The sequence below is a fragment of the Oncorhynchus keta genome, chromosome 32 (assembly GCF_023373465.1).
Source record: "Oncorhynchus keta strain PuntledgeMale-10-30-2019 chromosome 32, Oket_V2, whole genome shotgun sequence".
NCBI lineage: Eukaryota > Metazoa > Chordata > Actinopteri > Salmoniformes > Salmonidae > Oncorhynchus > Oncorhynchus keta.
The window spans coordinates 5,666,892-5,692,653 of record NC_068452.1 but is presented as its reverse complement, the minus strand read 5'-3'; the positions used below and the strand labels follow the sequence as shown (position 1 = coordinate 5,692,653).

General features: G+C 47.7%; 1 protein-coding gene across 4 annotated transcripts in view; it reads right to left on the bottom strand.

Moving 5' to 3' along the window:
- Nucleotides 1-25,762, bottom strand: part of LOC118365712 (keratin-like protein KRT222) — a 37,702-nt gene continuing 11,940 nt past the window's right edge. For all 4 annotated transcript variants that reach the window (XM_052490525.1, XM_052490523.1, XM_052490522.1 and 1 more), the window contains 6 exons: nucleotides 24,822-25,103; nucleotides 21,567-21,701; nucleotides 19,961-20,181; nucleotides 12,789-13,048; nucleotides 11,332-11,434; nucleotides 1-2,191 (listed from right to left, as the gene is read on the bottom strand). In XM_052490525.1, the coding sequence (XP_052346485.1) occupies nucleotides 1,960-2,191; nucleotides 11,332-11,434; nucleotides 12,789-13,048; nucleotides 19,961-20,181; nucleotides 21,567-21,701; nucleotides 24,822-25,103 (1,233 nt within the window). In that variant the 3' untranslated portion in view covers nucleotides 1-1,959. The remainder of the gene's footprint in view (nucleotides 2,192-11,331; nucleotides 11,435-12,788; nucleotides 13,049-19,960; nucleotides 20,182-21,566; nucleotides 21,702-24,821; nucleotides 25,104-25,762) is intronic.

The window sequence follows — 25,762 nt, the reverse complement described above, 5'->3', positions numbered from 1 at the left end:
CAGCGTTTTTGGTGTTTTATTTAAATCAATGCATTATTAGATAAAGGCATAATTCTTCATTCTAAAGAGCTCCAAAAACGAAAAGAAGATTTAGTCCCAAGTACTCCACGAAGCAGAGCAAATCAAGCGCATGAAGAACTGCATAGAATATAATTGTTAACATTTGTACACAGGAGGGACCCAACTGCAATGCACAATGGTATTATCTTCGCGTCATATATTTGGTGCCAACTCAAAAACATAGCAATAAAATAAAGATACTGTCTTATAGAGTGTAATCAGTCATATAGATATGATGTATACGACACAACAATACCAAAATAAAGCATTCAGGATATTGTAGAGCAACTATTTACAAATACCGGCCCCTGCTGTCTAAACCAGGGTATATCTCTGCGATACAAGAGGCGGGGTTAGATTAGAAAAGGGCTCTCCGTCTCCAACCGTTGGAGAGCTTCCGTCCTGTAAATTTTCGCTCATATCCTAATCTAGCGCACTTGATTCTAATAATTAGCTGGTTGATAAACTGAATCAGGTTAGTCACAACTCGGGTTGAAACGAAAACCTACAGGAGGGTTGCTCTCCAGGAAGAAGCCTCACTGCAATTTCGGGTCACAGTGAGCAGTGTGGGGGAAATATTAGCTTTTTTTTTTAAATAAAAAAATTATATATCTTTTTTTTAACTGTACATTTCTAACTTCGTTGCTTTGTTTGGACTTTGTCCATATATAGATAATATATAGACTACAGTTGATTTACAGCATTATAAGGGAAAAGGCCGAAGTACAGGTTTCAGACATAGGCAAACTGTCAATGCAGGGTTGATCCATGACTGCGTAGCAAAACCATTCGCATTTTACACACAGCGAATTGAGAAGTAAAGAACCACCCTTAAATAGTCCACAGTAGAATTCCACATACAACTCTGTGATGCCTCAGCTTTTTCCCCATGTTTATATTTTTCACCGCCTGTATAAAGTGTCAGTTGTTAACGAGGGATGGTTGGATTATACATTTGTTAAATGTGATGACCACAGTGAGTACTATATACTCTATCATATATTATTGACCACAGGGGAAATCTCTTGAACATGGCGTTTTGTCACATTTGCCTTGGATGGCAAAATCGCAAGTAGGCCATATGACTTTCTACTTTTACACATGATTAAGAAATGCTGATATATCAAATGAAACACACATTAACCCCTCATGTACGTGGTCTTCTGTGGCTGGTTTGGTCTTGGGGGTTGCAAAATGGCTGCTGGTAATGCTGATGTCACAATGATGATTGTGGGTGATAGTGGAGTTGCAGGAACTTTGATGTCATGAAAATACCACTCGGGTCAATGGCTAGGTTCAAAATATACAGGTTCATACAAGAGGATTCTAATGAAGCAATAAGGCCCGAGGAGGTGTGGTATATGGCCAATAGACAGCGGCTAAGGGCTGTTCTTATGCACAACGCAGAGTGCCTGGACACAGCCCTTAGCCTTGGTATATTGGCATATACCACAAACCCTGAGGTGCCTTATTGCAATTATAAACTGGTTGCCAACGTAATTAGAGCATTAAAAACAAATGTTATCATTCCTGTGGTATATGGTCTGATATACCACAGCTGTCAGCCAATCTGCATTCAGGGCTCGAACCACCAGTTTATAATATTTCATAACTCTTTGCAATTCATGGGACCAGTGTTGCTAGTTAGCAATGGCGCTAATAGTTATTAATGGACCTGGTCGGTCCCATGAAAGTGTTTTATATTTTGAACGCTTGCGCATGGAATGTCTTAATTGTCTTAACCTTCCCGTCTTCAGCCTAGGTCAATGGGAAGCAATGCTGATATCACGGTGATATCACTGTCAAGGGTAGGGATGCTGTTGCCAGATCACAACATTTATGAAGGAGGCAATTCAATGATGATATCACCCATCAAGGATGGGCATACTGTTGCATCGACTATACTGTTGCCTCGACATTTGCCGCGATGGTGGGGATACTGCGGGACCTCTTCATCACCAGGCGGACCTCCACGTCAGGCAGGCTGTCCTGCTTGGTCTGGGCGCAGCCCTCGTCTGCCGCCGCCATGTGCAGGTCGAATCGTAGCGACACAGACTTCTTCCGCAGCTTGGGGTTCCCCTTGAAGAAGGAGCCCTCCCACTGCTTAATCACCTTGTCGATCCTGTCCGTCCTGAGGGGTTGGGGAAACAATGGGTTCGGTTTTAAAAGGCAATAGATGCTAGACGGCAATTGGAAGCGTAGAGTACATGTTTAGAAACAAACAAACATTCCTTAACAAAGCTGGTGTGGTGAAGTGTACCCTGGCCACAGTAAACCTGGGGTAAATCCTAATATGGTATCTCTAACTGATGACTGGTCCTATATGATTGTATGGGTGGGACTTTTACAGTAAAAGGTATGTCAGAGAACCCTTCCCAAACACACACTGATTGTACATGCCTCATGAACAGCTAATTGTGATAATTATCTAACTCTAAGTCAAGGAAAGTTTACGAGATGACACAGTTAGTAAAACAACTGGCTTTAAGCACCAGGGCGACGATGACTCTGAAAGCAAACATATTTATGCGGCCGTTCCCATCCTGGTTGGTACAGAGTGTGGTTTTAACACCTGATGTGTGCACAAAGAATTTAGGAATGACAGACGCCACTCCCTCTTGGGAAACGCCGGTGTCTCCACATCTAATGGAGCTCATTAAGGAATGTCTCTCAATGAGAAAGATTCCCAACAACCCCCAGACAGAGAGCTCATGCCAAATTTATGCCACATTTCGCAACTGAATAAACTGCTGTTAATCACTCCTGGCTTAGGCATGCAGAGGTACTTCCCTGTGCGTGTGCGTTTCTGCACATCTTGTCTCTCGGACTAGATGTCGCTAAGGGAGGGAAAATGAAAGTGCCTATTGGTGTCCTCTTTAGTCTAACAAAGACAATACACACGGAAAGGTTGTTCGTGTGAAAGATACGTTCAGCTGCTACCGAAAGTGGCAAAAAAACATATCCTGAATTATATTTAGAATACCTCATTTGACAGTTTGAAAAGATATCCCATAATGGTCTCTTGAATAACATATGTAAAGCATCCCTGCTCCCTTCATTGTAGTTGACACTCGGGAACGTTTACTTTTCACACTTACTGAATCAGGCGGTGACACTGGGTCAACAATCATGATTAATAGGTCTGATTAGGGATGTGGCGATCATGAAATTTCGTCATCCGGTGATTGTCAACCAAATAACTGCCGGTCTCACGGTGACTGACCATTAATTAACCTAAACACACTTAGCCTCTGCTGGCTTCCACACACGAGCCACTGATGCATACCTTCGGAACATCTCAATTTTAAAAAGTCTAATAAATCCATGTAATATAGCCTACACCTTAACAATAATTCCATTCTTTATTTTAGACAGGTATAAAGAAGCATGATATGAAAATGTATTTTTTTGTCTATTTCATAAGAACAGAATAGCATACGTAAGTTGACCTTATGTTAGGCCCTGATCTGGCGATGCCATATGACTGTGGGCTACACTAGTTCATTTAGCAGACAAGATTTCCTTAGAATTCTGTGGCATTATTTTACATTATTTTATAGTATGAAGAATACAATAGAATAAAACTGAATAAAATAGAAATTATATTTTCTCCAAATGATTCGAGGGAATGCGCATATGCAGCTATTCTGTGTTGAGCAGTTAACAACGAAATAGGTACTCCTATATTCTTAATTTAGTTTTTAATGTACCTTTAGTTCTTCAAACATTGGGCTATATGTTTAGATTTTTAATACATTGGAAGGCTGCATGATGCCACTCTAATGATGATTTGAAAAAAGGTTGCTTGAAAGGCATGAGCTCTGCTTAGTTTTTTTTGCACAGGCTGTACACACTTCATCAGCCTCTCATTCACAATTTGACAAGAACTTGATAATGCCTCGAATTTCCCGGCGGCATCCCCTTTGTGTGACCGTAATGCACTCTTAAAAATCCATGCCTTTTGCGGCCAGTGACTGTTGTGCCCTTGGACTCAATGTAATATTTATAATTCCCTTTTCTCTAAGTGCTACGTGCTCCGAAGCACTTCTCACTCACATGGCTCTCCATCACGTGATCGGGTCTTTCTCACAGGCTACAAGTGTAGACAGACACATCGGGGACGCAACTGCACGCGTCCTTATCCAATTCCGAGGTGCATAATTGAAGATATTGGAAGAACTGTCCACATTTACTTTTCGTCAGCCAACAAGATGAGGAGGCCTAACGACGAGCAAAAGCACTAGCCTATGTCAATCTATCATCCCCCATTGTAGAAAAGTTGACCTATTCTGTTCTGTGCAATAAATAAATATTCCAAACATAGTCTGGGACAGTTGTGGGATGTGATAGATTCCAAATTAATGCAACCTGTCACGTTCTGACCTTTATTTCCTGTGTTTTGTATTTAGTTAGTATGGTCAGGGTGTGAGTTGGGTGGGCAGTCTATGTTTGTTTTTCTAGGTTTTGGGAATTTCTATGTTTTGGCCTAGTATGGTTCTCAATCAGAGGCAGGTGTCATTAGTTGTCTCTGATTGAGAATCATACTTAGGTAGCCTGGGTTTCACTGTGTGTTTGTGGGTGATTGTTCCTGTCTCTGTCTTTGCACCAGATAGGACTGTTTTGAGTTTTCACATTTCTTGTTTTTTGTTAGTTTGTTCATGTGAAGTGATTTATTAAAGCATGAATCAAAACAACCACGCTGCGCTTTGGTCCGCCTCTCGTTCAGATGAAGAAAACCATTACAGAATCACCCACCCAAATCGGACCAAGCGGCGTGGTAAAGGACAGCGACGACAGCAGCAGCAGCAGCAACAACAGCGGCCAGCATCAGAGCAGAATCTGGACTACACTACTTGGGAGGAGATAGATAGGTGGGCGGTCGACCCAGGGAGAGTGCCGGAGCCCGCCTGGGATTCGATGGAGCAATGCAAGGAAGGTTACAGGAGAATGAGGTTGGCGAAGCCAGCACGGCAGTGCGACAGGTACGAGAGGCAGCCCCAAATTTTTTTTGGGGGGGGGCACACGAGGTGTGGTACTAAGCCAGGTAACAGACCTGAGCTCACTCCTCGTGCTTATGATAAGCAGCGCATTACTGGTCAGGCACCGTGTTATGCGGTTAAGCGCACGGTGTCGCCAGTGCGTGTCCATAGCCCGGTGCGCTATAGGGCAGCCCCGAAAGTGCCATGCGAGTGTGGGCATTGAGCCAGGGCGTATGGTGCCTGCTCAGCGGGTCTGGTCGCCGGTACGCAGTCTTGGTCCAGGTTATCCTGCGCCGGCTCTGCGTGCTGTGTCTCCCGGGCGCTGGGAGGGTGCAGTGCGTCCTCTGCCTGCGCTCCGCTCGTGCCGGGCAACTGTGGGAGTGGAGCCTAGGGGAGAGGTGCGTGTAGTAAGCACTAGATCTCCCGTGCTTACCCACAGCCCGGTTCAACCTGTGCCTGCACTCTGGAGGGTCCGGGCTAGAGTAGTTGTCCAGCCTGGGGAAGTGGTGCCAGGTTGCGCACCAGAGCTCCAGTGCTCCCCACAGCCCGGTCTTTCAGGCTCCTCCTAACACCAAGCCTCCTGAAGGTCTCCCCAGCCTGGTGGTTCCTGTGGCAGCCCCACGCACCAGGCTGTCTCTCAGTCTCCTCCCTGCAGGTGCTCCCGCCTGTCCGGCGCCGCTGCCGGAGCGCCCCGCCTGTCCTGCCGGAGCCTCCCGCCTGTCCGGCGCCGCTGCCGGAGCCTCCCACCTGTCCGGCGCCGCTGCCGGAGCGTCCCGCCTGTCCGGCGCCGCTGCCGGAGCGTCCCGCCTGTCCGGCGCCGCTGCCGGAGCCTCCCGCCTGTCCGGCGCCGCTGCGAGCCTCCCGCCTGTCCGGCGCCGCTGCCGGAGCCTCCCGCCTGTCCGGCGCCGCTGCCGGAGCCTCCCGCCTGTCCGGCCGCCCGCTGCGTCCCGCCTGTCCGGCGCCGCTGCCGGAGCCCCTCAGCCCAGAGGCGCCAGAGCCCCTCAGCCCAGAGGTGCCAGAGCCCCTCAGCCCAGAGGCGCCAGAGCCCCTCAGCCCAGAGGCACCAGAGCCCCTGTCCCTCTGTCCCGAGCCCCTGCCCCTCTGTCCAGAGCTTCTGCCCCTCTGTCCAGTGGGGTCATTGAGAGGGGTTGCCATGGTGAGAAAGCCACGGAGGCGGACAATAAGGCGGACTAAGACAATGGTGAAGTGGGGTCCGCGTCCCGCGCCAGAACCGCCACCGCGGACAGACGCCCACCCAGACCCTCCCCTATAGGTCAAGGTTTTGCGGCCGGAGTCCGCACCTTTGGGGGGGGGTACTGTCACGTTCTGACCTTTATTTCCTGTGTTTTGTATTTAGTTAGTATGGTCAGGGCGTGAGTTGGGTGGGCAGTCTATGTTTGTTTTTCTAGGTTTTGGGAATTTCTATGTTTCGGCCTAGTATGGTTCTCAATCAGAGGCAGGTGTCATTAGTTGTCTCTGATTGAGAATCATACTTAGGTAGCCTGGGTTTCACTGTGTGTTTGTGGGTGATTGTTCCTGTCTCTGCACCAGATAGGACTGTTTTGAGTTTTCACATTTCTTGTTTTTTGTTAGTTTGTTCATGTGAAGTGATTTATTAAAGCATGAATCAAAACAACCACGCTGCGCTTTGGTCCGCCTCTCGTTCAGATGAAGAAAACCATTACACAACCACTACGCAATGAGGCTGATGCAACAGATCAGAACATTTAGCTTAAAATGTTGATAAACTATTAGGCTATTTCTTCACATTATAATCGCAGCAATGCGCACACGGCAGTAGGCTATAAGCACGAATGTTTCATTAGGAGGAAAACACCATGATCAAAAGTGACCGCAGATGCGATTATTTTATTATAGAGGTGCATCTTTATGGTGAAAAGGATCTTTCCCAAACTTGAAACACATTCGCTGCCTATGTATGACAGTTGGACTCTTACACCCCTTGTAAAGTGGATTGATGTGCTTAATTTTAAGAAGTTATTTGGCCACTTTAAGATATAGACCTACGGGCTAGGCTACATATGAGTTGTGCGACTATGAATTGAAAAAGATGAAGAAAAAAAAGGCTTTGTTTCTTGCCACACGCTAGGCATCATTCACAAGTGATAATATATCATTCAGTTCAAGTGATAGGCAAATATTGTCACCCATCAGACTATTCCTGATTTAATCTTGTCTTTTCATATTCTAAGTAATGCATGTGTGCATGTGTAATGCAGCCACTGCCAGCTAGCCTACTTTAGCAGTACTGTATCATTTTAATCATTTTAGTCAATAAGATTCTTGCTACGTAAGCTTAACTTTCTGAACATTCGAGACGTGTAGTCCACTTGTCATTCCAATCTCCTTGCATTAGCGTAGCCTCTTCTGTAGCCTGTCAACTATGTGTCTGTCTATCCCTGTTATCTCCTCTCTGCACAGACCATACAAACGCTCCACACCGCGTTTGGTGGTCCCAGCGCGCACGACCCACGTGGAGTTAGCCTCTGGAACTGGTCTCCGGTCAACAAGGCAGAGTTCATCTCAGCCTATGCCTCCCTCCAGTCCCTCGACTTCTTGGCACTGACGGAAACATGGATCACCACAGATAACACTGCTACTCCTACTGCTCTCTCTTCGTCCGCCCACGTGTTCTCGCACACCCTGAGAGCTTCTGGTCAGCGGGGTGGTGGCACCGGGATCCTCATCTCTCCCAAGTGGTCATTCTCTCTTTCTCCCCTTACCCATCTGTCTATCGCCTCCTTTGAATTTCATGCTGTCACAGTTACCAGCCCTTTCAAGCTTAACATCCTTATCATTTATCGCCCTCCAGGTCCCCTCGGAGAGTTCATCAATGAGCTTGATGTCTTGATAAGCTCCTTTCCTGAGGACGGCTCACCTCTCACAGTTCTGGGCGACTTTAACCTCCCCACGTCTACCTTTGACTCATTCCTCTCTGCCTCCTTCTTTCCACTCCTTTCCTCTTTTGACCTCACCCTCTCACCTTCCCCCCCTACTCACAAGGCAGGCAATACGCTCGACCTCATCTTTACTAGATGCTGTTCTTCCACTAACCTCATTGCAACTCCCCTCCAAGTCTCCGACCACTACATTGTATCCTTTTCCCTCTCGCTCTCATCCAACACTTCCCACACTGCCCCTACTCGGATGGTATCGCGCCGTCCCAACCTTCGCTCTCTCTCCCCGCTACTCTCTCCTCTTCCATCCTATCATCTCTTCCCTCTGCTCAAACCTTCTCCAACCTATCTCCTGATTCTGCCTCCTCAACCCTCCTCTCCTCCCTTTCTGCATCCTTTGACTCTCTATGTCCCCTATCTTCCAGGCCGGCTCGGTCCTCCCCTCCCGCTCCGTGGCTCGACGACTCATTGCGAGCTCACAGAACAGGGCTCCGGGCAGCCGAGCGGAAATGGAGGAAAACTCGCCTCCCTGCGGACCTGGCATCCTTTCGCTCCCTCCTCTCTACATTTTCCTCCTCTGTCTCTGCTGCTAAAGCCACTTTCTACCACTCTAAATTCCAAGCATCTGCCTCTAACCCTAGGAAGCTCTTTGCCACCTTCTCCTCCCTCCTGAATCCTCCCCCCCCCCCCCTCCTCCATCTCTGCAGATGACTTCGTCAACCATTTTGAAAAGAAGGTCGACGACATCCGATCCTCGTTTGCTAAGTCAAACGACACCGCTGGTTCTGCTCACACTACCCTACCCTGTGCTCTGACCTCTTTCTCCCCTCTCTCTCCAGATGAAATCTCGCGTCTTGTGACGGCCGGCCGCCCAACAACCTGCCCGCTCGACCCTATCCCCTCCTCTCTTCTCCAGACCATTTCCAGAGACCTTCTCCCTTACCTCACCTCGCTCATCAACTCATCCCTGACCGCTGGCTACGTCCCTTCCGTCTTCAAGAGAGCGAGAGTTGCACCCCTTCTGAAAAAACCTACACTCGATCCCTCCGATGTCAACAACTACAGACCAGTATCCCTTCTTTCTTTTCTCTCCAAAACTCTTGAACGTGCCGTCCTTGGCCAGCTCTCCCGCTATCTCTCTCAGAATGACCTTCTTGATCCAAATCAGTCAGGTTTCAAGACTAGTCATTCAACTGAGACTGCTCTTCTCTGTATCACGGAGGCGCTCCGCACTGCTAAAGCTAACTCTCTCTCCTCTGCTCTCATCCTTCTAGACCTATCGGCTGCCTTCGATACTGTGAACCATCAGATCCTCCTCTCCACCCTCTCCGAGTTGGGCATCTCCGGCGCGGCCCACGCTTGGATTGCGTCCTACCTGACAGGTCGCTCCTACCAGGTGGCGTGGCGAGAATCTGTCTCCTCACCACGCGCTCTCACCACTGGTGTCCCCCAGGGCTCTGTTCTAGGCCCTCTCCTATTCTCGCTATACACCAAGTCACTTGGCTCTGTCATAACCTCACATGGTCTCTCCTATCATTGCTATGCAGACGACACACAATTAATCTTCTCCTTTCCCCCTTCTGATGACCAGGTGGCGAATCGCATCTCTGCATGTCTGGCAGACATATCAGTGTGGATGACGGATCACCACCTCAAGCTGAACCTCGGCAAGACGGAGCTGCTCTTCCTCCCGGGGAAGGACTGCCCGTTCCATGATCTCGCCATCACGGTTGACAACTCCATTGTGTCCTCCTCCCAGAGCGCTAAGAACCTTGGCGTGATCCTGGACAACACCCTGTCGTTCTCAACTAACATCAAGGCGGTGGCCCGTTCCTGTAGGTTCATGCTCTACAACATCCGCAGAGTACGACCCTGCCTCACACAGGAAGCGGCGCAGGTCCTAATCCAGGCACTTGTCATCTCCCGTCTGGATTACTGCAACTCGCTGTTGGCTGGGCTTCCTGCCTGTGCCATTAAACCCCTACAACTCATCCAGAACGCCGCAGCCCGTCTGGTGTTCAACCTTCCCAAGTTCTCTCACGTCACCCCGCTCCTCCGCTCTCTCCACTGGCTTCCAGTTGAAGCTCGCATCCGCTACAAGACCATGGTGCTTGCCTACGGAGCTGTGAGGGGAACGGCACCTCAGTACCTCCAGGCTCTGATCAGGCCCTACACCCAAACAAGGGCACTGCGTTCATCCACCTCTGGCCTGCTCGCCTCCCTACCACTGAGGAAGTACAGTTCCCACTCAGCCCAGTCAAAACTGTTCGCTGCTCTGGCTCCCCAATGTTGGAACACACTCCCTCACGACGCCAGGACAGCGGAGTTAATCACCACCTTCCGGAGACATCTGAAACCCCACCTCTTTAAGGAATACCTAGGATAGGATAAAGTAATCCTTCTCACCCCCCCCCCCCTTAAAAGATTTAGATGCACTATTGTAAAGTGGCTGTTCCACTGGATGTCATAAGGTGAATGCACCAATTTGTAAGTCGCTCTGGATAAGAGCGTCTGCTAAATGACTTAAATGTAAATGTAAATTAGTTTTCATTCAGAATGGACCATCATTATGCACTTGTCCCGAAACTGGCAGGGGAAAAAATACATGTCACCTATGCACTTAAATAGCGAACGGAGGACGATTTTCCCGTGGGAATTTTTATATGCTAGCCAGGTAGGCTCTACTGTTGTAAAGAGAAGCAATGTGCTTAATATTGAGGAAAGTTGAGAAGAAAATATAGTAGGCCCGAGCCTATACAATCTGATGGGATGCTATTTTTAATAGAGGCCATCACTCTGTTTTCTCACACAATTGCATAGCCTATAGAAATGTTGCGCAACATGAGCTCATGGGCTCTCATGAAGTGTTTGATTAGATTTTGAAATACATTTTTATTGATGTCAGAGTGATTAGAGGGACATGCATAGACTACAACTAGAAACATAGAGTACACGTATTGGAAACAATCAAACAAACATTCCTTAACAAAGCTGGTGTTGTGAAGTGTACCCTGGCCACAGTAAACCTGGGGTAAATCCTAATATGGTATCTCTAACTGATGATTGGTCTTATATGATTGTATGGGTGGGACTTTTCCAGTAAAAGGTATAAGTCAGAGAACCCTTCCCAAACACACAAGGATTGTACATGCCTCATGAACAGTTAATTGTGATAAGTATCTAACTCAAAGTCAAGGAAAGTTTACGAGATGACACAGTTAGTAAAACAACTGGCTTTAAGCACCAGGGCGACGATGACTCTGAAAGCAAACATATTTATGCGGCCGTTCCCATCCTGGTTGGTACCGAGTACTCAGCACAAGTGTGACAGTAATACGGTCACCGCAACAGCCCTAGGTCTGATAAATACTTACTCCACGGTGCCAGTGCCCTCTGCACTCTCCCTCACCACGTTGCCTTGGAGGATCTCCTGGGTCTTCACTGTGGAAATCCTCAGATCGTTGTCTCTCTCTGGCTCTGCACATAAAACACATACTCAAATCAAACAGAAATTTGATTGGTGACACACACATACGCTACATGACCAAAAGTATGTGGACACCTGCTCGTCGAACATCTCATTCCAAAATCATGGACATTAATATGGCCATAACAGCCTACCCCTGGGAAGGCATACAACATTAACATTGCTAGGGGGACTTGCTTCCATTCAGCAACAAGAGCATTGGTGAGGTCGGGCACGAATGTTGGGCGATTAGTACTGGCTCACAGTCGGTGTTCCAATTCATTCCAAAGGTGATTGATGGGGTTGAGGTCTGGGCTCCGTGCAGTCCAGTCAAGTTCTTCCACACAGATCTCGACAGACCATTTCTGTATGACCCTCGCTTTGTGCACGGGATCATTGTCATACCGGAACAGGAAAAGGCCTTCCCCAAACTGTTGCCATAAAGTTGGAAGCACAGAATCATCTAGAATGTTATTGAATGCTGTAGTGTTAAGATTTCCCTTCACTGGAACTAAGGGTCCTAGCCCAAACCATGAAAAACAGCCCCAGACCATTACTCCTCCTCCACCAAACTTTACAGTTTGCACTACACTTTGGGGCAGGTAGTGTTCGCCAAACCCAGATTCGTCCGTACGACTGCTAGATGGTGAAACGTGATTCATCACTCCAGAGAATCAGTTTTTGATGCTACAGAGTTCAATGGCGGCAAGCTTTATGCCACTCCAGCCAATGCTTGGCATTGCGCATGGTAATCTGAGGCTTGTGTGCGGCTGCTCAGCCATGGAAACCCTTTTCATGAAGCTCCCGACGGACAGATCTTGTGGTGAAGTTGCCTCCAGAGGCAGTTTGGAACTTGGTAGTGAGTGTTGCAACCGAGGACAGACGATTTTTACGCGCTATGCGCTTTAGCACTCGGTGGTCTCGTTCTGTGAGCTTGTGTTGCCTACCACTTCGCGGCTGAGCCGTTGTTGCTCCGAGACATTTCCACTTCACAATAACAGCACTTAAAATTGACCGGGGAAGCCCTAGCAGGCGAGAAATTTGACACACTGACTTGTTGGAAAGGTGGCATCCTATGACGGTGCCACATTGAAAGTCACTGAGCTCTTCAGTAAGGCCTTTCTACTGCCAGTGTTTGTCTATGGAGATTGAATGGCTGTACGCTCCATTTTATACACCTGTCAACAACGGGTGTGGATGAAATATCCGAATCCACAAATGTTTTTATATATAGTGTATTTAGCATACTGAATGTGTGTGTATGGTATTCCTGCCTGATTGTGTGTATACGAGTGTGTATATGACTATTAACATGAATATGTGTATACCATTCTGTGTGTGTATGTGTCTGACCACGTCACCCACCTGTAAGGATGACCAGGCTCTGTTGCCTATACAGCGTTAGTGCAGGGCTCTTCCTCAGGCCGTTCTCTGTCACAGACCACTGCTGGGGTCTCTCAGGCAGGGGATCGGACAGTGGCTCCTCAGGGGTCACTGCGGGGTCACTGAGGCCATTCTCCTCCACTCCATTCTCCTTGGGCTCCTCCCCTATGGGGCCTGGCTCTCTTATGGGGCCCCTCCAGCGCCGTAGCCCCATGACCTGTCCGTTACGCCCACCTGGGTACCTGTGAATAGATGAGAAAACATGGTGAGTAGGACTCAATGGAATCTGTGAGGGGGGACACTCCTTCGGCAGCTGTCTCAGATGCCGTCTACATATTTGATGGGATAAGAAATTGCCTGGCGTAAGGATATCTTATAGTGTGGTCTGCACATCCGAATCATGATATGACATGACAGAGCAGATTGATACAATACAGAGCCTGGCATCTTGAGTTGAGCAAGTGCATTATGATCTTCTGAGAACATAGATCTGAATCCAATAGACTGGGAGAAGATCTAGGATGCATCATCGAGTGTCACGTTACTCAACCTGGATGGTCATAAAACTAGATCCTGCGGAGCACCTCCCAGATCAATAAAAGGTGGTACTAAAAACATAATTATGAGGCCTGCTGGGGTGAGTGTGCTAAATTGAGGGACAGATCTGCGATGTACAAACATAATGGCCGTGAACTGTCTGTGCTTGAATGCATTCGTGTGACCAGCCTGTGAATGCCCCAGTGATGATAACTGAGTATAAACTTTAGGTAAATTGAATGGAATCTTCCGTAATAAATGTTAAGAGGAAACGACATTAAAGATCTCAGGGACCCGAAAGCTATGAGGTAAAGAGGTGAATGTGGGGATGTCTGGTACAGAACATCTGGTAGTTTAAAACGGTCTTATATCTGTACACACAACGCAGAGAAATGAGTCTGTCTGTCTGTCTGTCTGTCTGTCTGTCTGTCTGTCTGTCTGTCTGCCTGTTTTCCTGCATGCCTGTCTGCCTTCCTGCCTGGCTGCCTGTATTGTATGTAAGTAAATACACTGAGTGTACAAAACATTAAGAACACATCCCCCGCCCCCACCCCTTGGACTCTCTCTACAAGGTGTCAAAAGCATTCCACAGGGATGCTGGCCCATGTTGACTCCAATGCTTCTCACAGTTGTGTCAAGGTGGCTGGATGTCATTTGGGTGGTGGACCATTCTTAAATCTTGAAAAACCCAGCAGCGTTGCAGTTCTTGACACAAACCTGGCACCTACCATACCCTGCTCAAGGCTTAAAAATGCCATCAATAAGAGATCATAGCTTTCACCTGGATTCACCTAGTCAGACTATGTCATGGAAAGAGCAGGTGTCCTAAGTGTTTTGTACACTCAGTACATTAGCACACTCCTGGTGAATTTCCAGTAACAGTTTCGCAATTATATTGACTCACCACCAGAACATCTCTGTCTCAACCTGCAATTATTTTTTGATTCTCTATGCAGCTGCAACAGTAAAGAAAGAAAATCACACTCCTCAACAAAAGAGAAAGACTCAACACGTAAATCTAGTTGTTTGGACAGAGAAACAAAGGGGATAAAATACGAGGAATCCTTTTTTAAACGACCTTCATCCTTTAAGCTCATTTTCAAATCCAATCAAATGTTATTAGTCAAATGCGCCGAATACAACACGTGTACACCTCACAGTGAAATGTTTACTTACGAGCCCTTAACCAACAATGCGGTTTCAAAAAAATACAGATAAGAATAAGAGATAAATGTATCAAGTAATTAAAGAGCAGCAGTAAAATAACGAGACTATAAACAGGGGGATACCGATACAGAGTCAATGTGCAGTGGCACCGGTTAGTTGAGGTAGTATGTACATGTAGCTAGAGTTATTAAAGTGACTATGCATAGATTACAACAGAGAGTAGCAGTGGTGTAAAGAGGGGGAAAGGGGTGGGGGACAATGCAAATAGTCTGGGTAGCCATTTGACTAGATGTTCAGGAGTCTTATGGCTTAGGGTTAGAAGCTGTTTAGAAGCCTCTTGGACCTAGACTTGGCGCTCCGGTACCGCTTGCTGTGCGGTAGCAGAGAGAACAGTCTATGACTAGGGTGGCTGGAGTCTTTGACAATGTTTAATGCCTTCCTCTGACAATGCCTGGTAGAGGTCCGGGATGGCAGGAAGCTTGGCCCCAGTGATGTATCGGTTTGTTCGTACTACCCTCTATAGTGCCTTGCGGTCGGAGGCTGAGCAGTTGCCATACCAGGCAGTGATGCAACCAGCCAGGATGAGGGGGAATAGGTTTTGTCGTGCCCTCTTCACGACTGTCTTGGTGTAATTGGCCCATGTCAGTTTGTTGGTGATGTGGACACCAAGGAACTTCAAGCAATCGACCTGCTCCACTGCAGCCCCGTCGATGAGAATGGGGGCATGCTCGGTCCTCCTTTTCCAGGAGTCCACAATCATCTCCTTTGTCTTGATCACGTTGAGGGAGAGGTTGTTGTCCGGGCACCACACATCCAGGTCTCTGACCTCCTCCCTATATGCTGTCTCGTCATTGTCGGTGATCAGGCCTACCACTGTTGTGTCATCGTCAAATTTAATGATGGTGTTGGAGTCGTGCCTGGCCGTGCAGTCATGAGTGAACAGAGAGTACAGGAGGGGACTGAGTACGCACCCCTGAGGGCCCCCTGTGTTGAGGATCAGTGTGGCGGATGTGTTGTTACCCATATTTACCACCTGGGGACGGCCCGTCAGGAGGTCCAGGATCCAGTTGCAGAGGGTGGTGTTTAGTCCCAGGTTCCTTAGTTTATTGATGAGCTTTGAGGGCACTATGGTATTGAACGCGGAGCTGTAGTCAATGAATAGCATTCTCACATAGGTGTTCCTTTTGTCCAGGTGGGAAAGGGCAGTGTGGAGTGCAATAGAGTTTGCATCATCTGTGGATCTGTTAGGGTGGCATGCAAATTGGAGTGGGTCTAGGGTTTCTGGGATGATGGTGTTGATGTGAGCCATGACCAGCCTTTCAATGCACTTCATGACTACAGATGTGAGTGCTACGGGTCAGTAGTCATTTAGGCAGGTTACCTTAGTGTTCTTGGGCACAGGCACTATGGTGGTCTGCTTTAAACATGTTGGTATTACAGATTCGGACAGGGAGAGGTAGAACATGTCAGTGAAGACACTTGTCAGTTGGTCAGCGTATGCTCGCAGTACACGTCCTGGTAATCCATCTGGTCCTGCGGCCTTGTGAATGTTGACCTGTTTAAAGATCTTACTCACATTGGCTGCAGAGAGCGTGATCACACAGTCTTCCCGGAAGAGATGGTGCTCTCATGCATGTTTCAGTGTTCTTTGCCTCAAAGCGAGCATTGAAGTAGTTTAGTTAATCTGGTAGGCTCATGTCACTGGGCAGCTCTCGGCTGTGCTTCCCTTTGTAGCCTGTAATGGTTTGCAAGCCTTGCCACATCCGATGAGAGTCAGAGCCGGTGTAGTACGATTGGATCTTAGTCCTCAATTGACACTTTGCCTGCTTGATGGTTCGTCTGAGGCCATAGCGGGATTTCTTATAAGCTTCCGGGTTAGAGTCCGACTCCTTGAAAGCGGCAGCTCTAGCCTTTAGCTCAGTGCGGATCCTGCCTACAATCCATGGCTTCTGGTTGGGGTATGTACGTGCGGTCACTGTGGGGACAATGTGATCGATGCACTTATTGATGAATCCAATGACTGATGTTCTGTACTCCACAATGCCATTGCAGGAATCGAGGAATATATTCCTCTCTGTGCTGCAAAACAGTCCTGTGGCTTCGCATCTGCTTCATCTGAAAACTTTTTTATTGATCTTGTCACTGGTGCTTCCTGCTTAAATTTTTGCAGGAATCAGGAGGATAGAATTATGGTCAGATTTGCCAAATAGAGGGTGAGGGAGAGCTTTGTATGCGTCTGTGTGTGTGGAGTATAGGTGGTCCAGAGTTATTTTTCCTCTGGTTGCACATTTAATATGCTGATAGAAATTTGGTAAAATGGATTTAAGTTTCCCTGCATTGAAGTCCCCGGGTACTAGGAGCTCCGCCTCTGGGTGAGTGTTTTCTTGTTTGCTTATGCAGATCATTCAATGCCGTCTTAGTGCCAGCCTCTGACAGTGGTGGTATGTAAACAGCTACGAAGAATACAGATCTCTCGGTAGTTAGTGTGGACTACAGCTTATTATAAGATATTCTACCTCAGGTGAGCAATTGCTCGGGACTTTCTTAGATATCGTTGACAAGCTGTTATTTACAAAAATACATAGTCTGCCGCCCCTTGTCTTACCAGACGCTGCTGTTCTATCTTGCCGGTACATTGTATAACCAGCCAGCTGTATGTTGATATTGTCATCGTTCAGCCACGACTCCATGAAGCATAAGATGTTACAATTTTTAATGTGCCGTTGGTAGTTTAATCTTCCACGTAACTCGTCGATTTTATTCTCCAAGGATTGCACGTTTGCTAGCAGAATGGAAGGAAGTGGAGGTTCATTCGATCACCTACGAATTCTCAGAAGGCAGCCCGCTCTTCGGACCCTCTTTCTCCGCCTCCTCTTCACGCAGATCAAAGGGATTGGGGCATGTTCCCGAGGAAGCAGTACATCCTTCGCGTCAGAGTCGTGAAAGGAAAAAAATGATTCAGCTAGTCCGTGGTAAGTAATCGCAGTCCTGATGTCTTGAAGTTATTTTTGGTCCTAAGAGACTATAGCGGCAACAATACGTACAAAAATAAGTTATATACAAACAAAAAACCACAATCGGCTGGGGGCACGTAAAATGTCTGCCTTCTTCTCCGGGGCCATCTTTTGGATGTTTAATTTATTTGAAAATGTTTGGAACAAGGTAGTGTTTTCCTACAAGTCGGAAGTTTACATACACCTTAGCCAAATACATTTAAACTCAGTTTTTTACAATTCCTGACATTTAATCCAAGTAGAAATTCCCTGTTTTAGGTCAATTAGGATCACCACTTTATTTTAAGAATGTGAAATGTCAGAATAATAGTTGAGATAATTATTTATTTCAGCTTTTATTTCTTTCATCACATTCCCAGTGGGTCAGAAGTTATACATACACTCAATTAGTATTTGGTAGCATTGCCTTTATACTGTTTAACTTGGGTCAAACGTTTCCGGTAGCCTTCCACAAGCTTCCCACAATAAGTTGGGTGAATTTTGTCCGATTCCTCCTGACAGAGCTGTTGTAACTGAGTCAGGTTTGTAGGCCTCCTTGCTCGCAAACACACTTTTTCAGTTCTGCCCACAAATCTTCTATAGGATTGAGGTTAGGGCTTTGTGATGGCCACCCCAATACCTTGATTTTGTTGTCCTTAAGCCATTTTGCCACAAATTTGGAAGTATGCTTGGGGTCTTTGTCAATTTGGAAGACCCATTTGCGACCAAGCTTTAACTTCCTGACTGATGTCTTGAGATGTTGTTTCAATATATCCACATACTTTTACTTTGTGAAGTGCACCAGTCCCTCCTGCAGCAAAGCAACATGATGCTGCCACCCCTGTTCTTCACGGTTGGGATGGTGTTCCTGCGGCTTGCAAGCCTCCCCCTTTTCCCTCCAAACATAACGATAGTCATTATGGCCAAACAGTTCTATTTTTGTTTCATCAGACCAGAGGACATTTCTCCAAATAGTACGATCTTTGTCCCCATGTGCAGTTGCAAACCGTAGTCTGGCTTTTTTATGGCGGTTTTGGAGCAGTGGCTTCTTCCTTGCTGAGTGGCCTTTCAGGTTATGTCGATATAGGACTCGTTTTACTGTGGATATAGATACTGTTGCACCTGTTTCCTCCAGCATCTTCACAAGGTTCTTTGCTGTTGTTCTGTAATTGATTTGCACTTTTCACACCAAAGTACGTTCATCTTTAGGAGAGGAGTGGTATGTTGGCTGTGTGGTCCCATGGTGTTTATATTTGCGTACTATTGTTTGTACAGATGAACGTGGTACCTTCAGGCATTTGGAAATTGCTCCCAAGGATGAACCAGAAATGTGGAGGTCTAGAATTGTTTTTTCTAGTGTACAGCTTTGAGATTGCCTGCAATGACAACAAGCTCAGTCCGATGATGCTGTGACACACTGCCCCAGACCATGACGGACCCTCCACCTTCAAATCGATCCCATTCCAGTGTAACCTCGGTGTAACGCTCATTCCTTCGACGATAAACACGAATCCAACCATCACCCCTGGTGAGACACAACCGCGACTCATCAGTGAAGAGCACTTTTTGCCAGTCCTGTCTGGTCCAGCGACGGTGGGTTTGTGCCCATAGGCGACATTGTTGCCGGTGATGTCTGCTGAGGACCTGCCTTACAACAGGCCTACAAGCCCTCAGTCCAGCCTCTCTCAGCCTATTGCGGACAGTCTGAGCACTGAGGGTGGGATTGTGCGTTCCTGGTGTAACTCGGGCAGTTGTTGTTGCCATCCTGTGCCTGTCCCGCAGGTGTTGTTACACGTGGTCTGCCACTGCAAGGACGATCAGCTGTCTGTCCTGTCTCCCTGTAGCGCTGTCTTAGGCGTCTCACAGTATGGACATTGCAATTTATTGCCCTGGCCACATCTGCAGTCCTCATGCCTCCTTGCAGCATGCCTAAGGCACATTAACGCAGATGAGTAGGGACCCTGGGCATCTTTCTTTTTGTGTTTTTCAGAGTCAGTAGAAAGGCCTCTTTAGTGTCCTAAGTTTTCATAACTGTGACCTTAATTTCCTACTGCCTGTAAGCTGTTAGTGTCTTAAAGACACAGGTGCATGTTCATGAATTGTTTATGGTTCATTGAACAAGCATGAAGATTTGTGAAGTTATTAGAATTTTTACGAATTATCTTTGAAAGACAGGGTCCTGAAAAGGGGACTTTTCTTTTTTTGCTGAGTTTATGTCTGTGTAATTGACCAGAAATCGCTCAGCTGCTCCATTCTAGAGTAAAGCCTTTTGCTCTGGGGGTTACAGTTACACATGTCAAATCTCAGGGAAGGTTACTCGTCACCATGTAGTTCACCAAACCTCCTCTGCTACATCTGCCCCAGGATCTGTACCAAATGGCATTCTATTTCATTTTTAGTGCAACATTTTTATTGAGGGCCCATATAGCCCCTGTCTGTGACCGTTAGCCTCCTCACCTGCCCTCCTCGCGCTCCAGCAGGTGCCTGTAGGTGGCGATCTCTTTCTCCAGCCTCATCTTGGTATTGAGCAGCTGGCCGTGGCGCTCTCGCTGCGTGGCCAGGCCGCCCCTCACCTGCTCCAGTTCGCCCTCCAGACCTTGGATGACCTGGGACAGGCCCTGCAGCTGGCTGGAGTACTGACGCTGGGTGTGGTGGAGGGAACTCTCCAGACCTTTCTCCTGGTGAAGGGAAGGACGGGGGAGAGAGGAGAGAGGGTGGACAGGAGAAAATGATGTGGGACAGAGAGAGCAGATGAAAAGGGAGAGAGCGGACAGAGGAGATAGAGGAGGGGGCAGAGGAGGTGAGAGGGGAGAGGGAAGAGGGGATAGAGGAGAGAGGGTAGAGGAGATGGAAAGAGTGGAGAGGAGATGGAGGAGAGAGGGGAGAGGAGATGGAGGAGAGAGGGGAGAGGAGATGGAGGGGAGAGGGGAGAGGAGATGGAGGGGAGAGGGGAGAGGAGATGGAGGGGAGAGGGGAGAGGAGATGGAGGAGAGAGGGGAGAAGAGATGGAGGAGAGAGGGGAGAGGAGATGGAGGAGAGAGGGGAGAGGAGATGAAGGGGAGAGGAGATGGAGGAGAGAGGGGAGAGGAGATGGAGGAGAGAGGGGAGAGGAGATGGAGGAGAGAGGGGAGAAGAGATGGAGGAGAGAGGGGAGAGGAGATGGAGGAGAGAGGGGAGAGGAGATGGAGGGGAGAGGAGATGGAGGAGAGAGGGGAGAGGAGATGGAGGAGAGAGGGGAGAGGAGATGGAGGAGAGAGGGGCGAAGAGATGGAGGAGAGAGGGGAGAGGAGATGGAGGAGAGAGGGGAGAAGAGATGGAGGAGAGAGGGGACAAGAGATGGAGGAAAGGGTAGAGGAGAAAGAAGAGAGGAGAGACGTGAGAATAGAGAGGAGATGGAGAGAGGAGAGAGGGGATAGGATATGGAGGAGAGAGGGGAGAGGAGATGGAGGAGAGAGGAGATGGAGTAGATAGAGGAGATGGAGGAGAGAGGGGAGAGGAGATGGAGGAGAGAGGAGATGGAGTAGAGAGAGGAGATAGAGGAGATGGAGGAGAGAGGGGAGAGGAGATGGAGGAGAGAGGAGATGGAGTGGATAGAGGAGAGAGGAGATGGAGGAGAGAGGAGATGGAGTAGAGAGAGGAGATGGAGGAGAGAGGGGAAATAGCAGGATCAGAGAGATTAAATAATTGTAAAAATGGAGAGGGGAGAGAGAGCAGAGAGGGGATGGAGAAGGTGGAGCACAGCAATGGAGAGGGAGGACAGTGTAGAGGGGAAAGAGGGAATATGATAGAGGAGAGTTGGATAGGGACAAAAGGTGATGAGAGGATGACACAGAAGGTGGAACAGAAGAGATAGAGAGAGGGGACGGGGTCGAGGGGGAAGAGGCAAGAGTATAAGAGTGAAAGAATCCCCAATAGTGCTTTCAGAATCAATCAAGATGAATGTTCTCCATACTCTACTGATCCACTTTACTGATCCATGGGTGTTTGTCTGCTGCAATGCTAAGCTTATAGTGGTGTGTGTGTGTGTGTCTGTGCATGTGTGTGTGTGTGTGTGTGTGCTCACCAGAGCATGTAGGGATTCGATCTCCACCTGCAGGCAGTGCCACTGTTTCCTGGCCTCGGCCAGCTCTGCCCGCGCCTCCCTGAGGGCAGTCCCTCCAAGGTTCACCTGGGCCCATGCTGCCTCTTCTGCATTGAGCTGGGGGAGAGAGAAAGAGATCATATAACACACACACATACACCTACACGTGCGCACGGAAGTACGCATGCACGCACCTACCCACACACACACATCATTCACATGGACGTACACGGAAATAAAGTTCTGATGGAGATAGATGCTGACACACACACAAACAGGAACAGTTCACATGGAACTCAGGGACACACACACACTCATACAAATTGGCACCCGCACACACTCATAAAAACTGGTACCCATACACACCCATAAAAACTGGCACCCTCACACATTGGCACAGAGCCAGAGGACTCTGTGCAGGTACACAAAGTAAAATAACTCTAAACCATGACTTAAACTTGATGAAACATTGTAAATAAGCTTCGCACCTTTATAAATCTACCTGTAATCATTTTCCCCACAGATTCCCACAGGGCACAAACACGTTGAATCAAGTTTGTTAGTTAAACATGAAACTGACACTTGTGCTCAATGGATTCCTCGAACCTGTGGACATCATAATATTACTCTGTAATTACCGTGTAAACAAGAACATATTAGGGGCAATTATTGTAAATGTTAACCTAAACCAGTCATTTTACAGTAAGATGGATAACATAATAGCTAGTTAGCCTCGTCTCATACAGTATGTACAGTGCATTCGGGAAGTATTCAGATCCCCACTCAGATCCCCACTCAGGCTCAATGTCCTCGTCAATCTTCACACGATACCCTATGATGAGAAAGCAAAAACAGTTATTTTAGACTTAGAAATTTTGAAAATAGGACATTTACCTAACTATTCAGACCCTTTACTGAGTACTTTGTTGAAGCACCTTCGGTTATTACCTTGAGCCTTCTTGGGTATGACGCTACAAGCTTGACACACCTGTATTTGGGGAGTTTCTCCCATTTTTCTCTGCAGATCCTCTCACGCTCTGTCAGGTTGGATGGGGAGCGTCGCTGCACAGCTATTTTCAGGTCTCTCCAGAAATGTTCAATCGGGTTCAAGTTCAGGCTCTGGCTGGGCCTCTCAAGGACATTCAGAGACTTATCCCGAAGCCACTCTATTGTCTTGGCTGTGTGCTTAGGGTTGTTGTCTTGTTGGAAGGTGAACCTTCGCCCCAGTTTGAGGTCCTGAGAACTCTGGAGTAGGTTTTCATCAAGGATATCTCTGTACTTTGCTCTGTTCATCTTTCCCTCGGTCCTGACTAGTCTCCCAGTCCCTGCCGCTGAAAAACATACCCACAACAACATGACGCTGCCACCACCATGCTTCACTGTAGGGATGTAAGACATGATGCTTGGCATTTAGGCCAAAGAGTTCAATCTTGGTTTCATGGTCTGAGAGTCCTTTAGGTATCTTTTGGCAAACTCCAAGCGGGCTTTCATGTGCCTTTTACTGAGGACTGGCTTCCCCAGATCTATGCCTCGACACAATCCTGTCTCGGAGCTCTACGGACAATTCTTTCGACCTCATGGTTTGGTTTTTGCTCTGACATGCACTGTCAAATGTGGGACCTTATATAGACAGATATGTGCCTTTTCAAATCATGTCCAATCAATTGAATTTACCACAGGTGGACTCCAATCAAGTTGTAGAAACATCTCAAGGATGGTCAATGGAAACAGGATGCACCTGAGCTCAATTTCAAGTCTCATAGCAAAGGGTCTGAATACTTATTTAAATAAGGTAGTTCTGTTTTTATTTTTAATACATTTGCATCATTTTCTAAAAACCTTTTTTACTTTGTCATTATGGGGTATTGTGTGTAGATTGATTTTAAAAACATGTTTAAAAAGTAATCTCATTTAGAATAAGGCTGTAACGTAAAAAAATGTGGAAAAAGTCAAGGGGTCTGAATTCTTTCCGAATGCACTGTATGTGCTTCAGCCAACTCTGCTTCGCCGACAGATCTGGAACCAGGCTGTAACAGGGCTGTATTCCACTCCAGACTCCAGTCCACTCTGACATAAGGGGGCTCTAACTAGGAGGGCAACAAACAGAGTCATTCTGTAGAGCAGACGCTGGTGAAGTAACAGTCGCTGCCTGCCTGCAGCCATGGGCCAAGGTACTTAATCACGCCTGTTACATCAAAGTCACTGGCTGCATCCCAAATGGATCCCTATTCCCTAAAAATTGCACTACTTTAGACCAGAGCCCTATGGGAGCCCTATGGGCCCTGGTCAAAAGTAGTGCACTAACCAAGGAATAAGGTGCCAATTGGGATGCAGCCAGACGGTAAAACTGACCAGACGGAAACAAGACAGCCATGATGAGTGACTCATTCCATTCCCCATATTCAATTGAAACTGAAATGCTCCTATTTCAAAACCTGAAATATGAGCTGAAATATCATCTCATGGGCAATAAGCAAAACTGACTAGATGGTCTGCGTTATTGTTGAAAACAACACAGCTATGAGAGGAAGCTATAGCCCATTTGCTAAACATATCATATTCCCTGAAATCAAAATGCTACTATTTCAAAGCCTGTAATACTGTCCCCATCCGATGTGATGTCAAAAACAACAGCTGTGCCAATTGCAAGTTCTCCTTTTCAACTGAAATCCAAATGCTCCTATTTCAAAGACTGAAAAGATTACCGTCCTCAGCTGATGCCTTATAAGGACTTAGCAGTAAACAGATCAGAGAGGCCCGTTACAAGTGGTGTATTACAATGCTGCGGTTGTGGTTCACGACGTATCGAGATCTAAAGAGGTTGTGTGGAGCAGCGTTTCAATATCGCAGTAAAAGTGGATCTCTTCTTCTTCGGAGGTAATGGATTGTCCACGGGTACCTTTCTGTATGTGGAGTGGTGTGTGATGAGGATGAAGAGGGAAGGAGAGAGAAAGAGAAGGAGAGAAAGAGGGAGAGAGGTGAACAACCCACCTCGGACCTCAGACCACCTCAGAGCTCCGAGCCCTAATTCAGTACAACAAATCAAAATTAAACCAACTCCTCTTATCTTACCACATGTCACTGCATTGCCTGGAAACAGCCGAGGTGAGCTATGGTCAGGGTGTGACTAGGTGGCAGGGAGCCAAGGGAGGATGAAAGGAAAGACAGAGAGAGGGATGGATGGATGGAAGGAAATGAAGAGATGCGGAGGGACGAAGGCAGTGGGACACTGCGTACCTGTGGGAGAGACCCTCCATGGGCCCGGGGTCTGAGTCTGGCTCCAAAACGGCTAGGCCCGGCAGCGGAGCATGGAGCTTGATTTGGGCCGGCGGCCAGGCCGGGGTGTCGATCATCTGGGACTCGACTTAGGCCGGTGAGGCTGAGGCGGTCGCACTGCGTCCCGATTCGGTCGAGGAGCTGGGAGAGCTCCATCCCTGTGCCATCCTCCTCCCACGCTGTGGCCGTCACTAGCAGCGCATCACGAGAGTCGGCCCGCTGCTGCTGCAGAGCACGGGCTGCCTGAACAATGAGCCAACCAGTGAGAGGTAGAGAGAAGAGGGAGAGAGAGACAGGGAGATATATGCATGTAAGAGAGTATACAAGTGTGTGTGTGTGACAGCGAGAGGCGATGGATCCTGAGAATGAAGGAGAAAAGGGAACAGAGAGAGAATGAGGGCAGAGGAAGAGAGCAAGAGAGAGAGAGAGAGAACAGTGTGAGATCAGACACACGCAATGCAGGGGAGGGAGTCTGTTATTGAGCCTGTGAGTCTGGGACAGTGTGTGTGCGTGCGTGCGTGCGTGTGTGTGGGAGAGAGTAGCTGGATCACGTAAAGACCTGAGTGGAGGAAGGGAAGGGGAGTATTAGTCAGCAGGAATAAAAATGGTTAGTGAAAGAGAGAGAGAGAAGGGTGGAAGGATGACAGGAATGCATTGAAAGGGAAACCTTTCAATGCATTGTGAAACCTAACAAGCCTTTCCACTGAGGTCAATAGGAGCGGTGTCTGGTTAATGGGATAATAAGTAGAAGGTGTTCTGAGACGCTGCTCTTTCTTCACAGTAGCTTGCTTCTCCCTCCCTCCCTCCCTCCCTCCCTCCCTCCCTCCCTCCCTCCCTCCCTCCCTCCCTCCCTCCCTCCCTCCCTCCCTCCCTCCCTCCCTCCCTCTGTCTCGTCTCCCCTC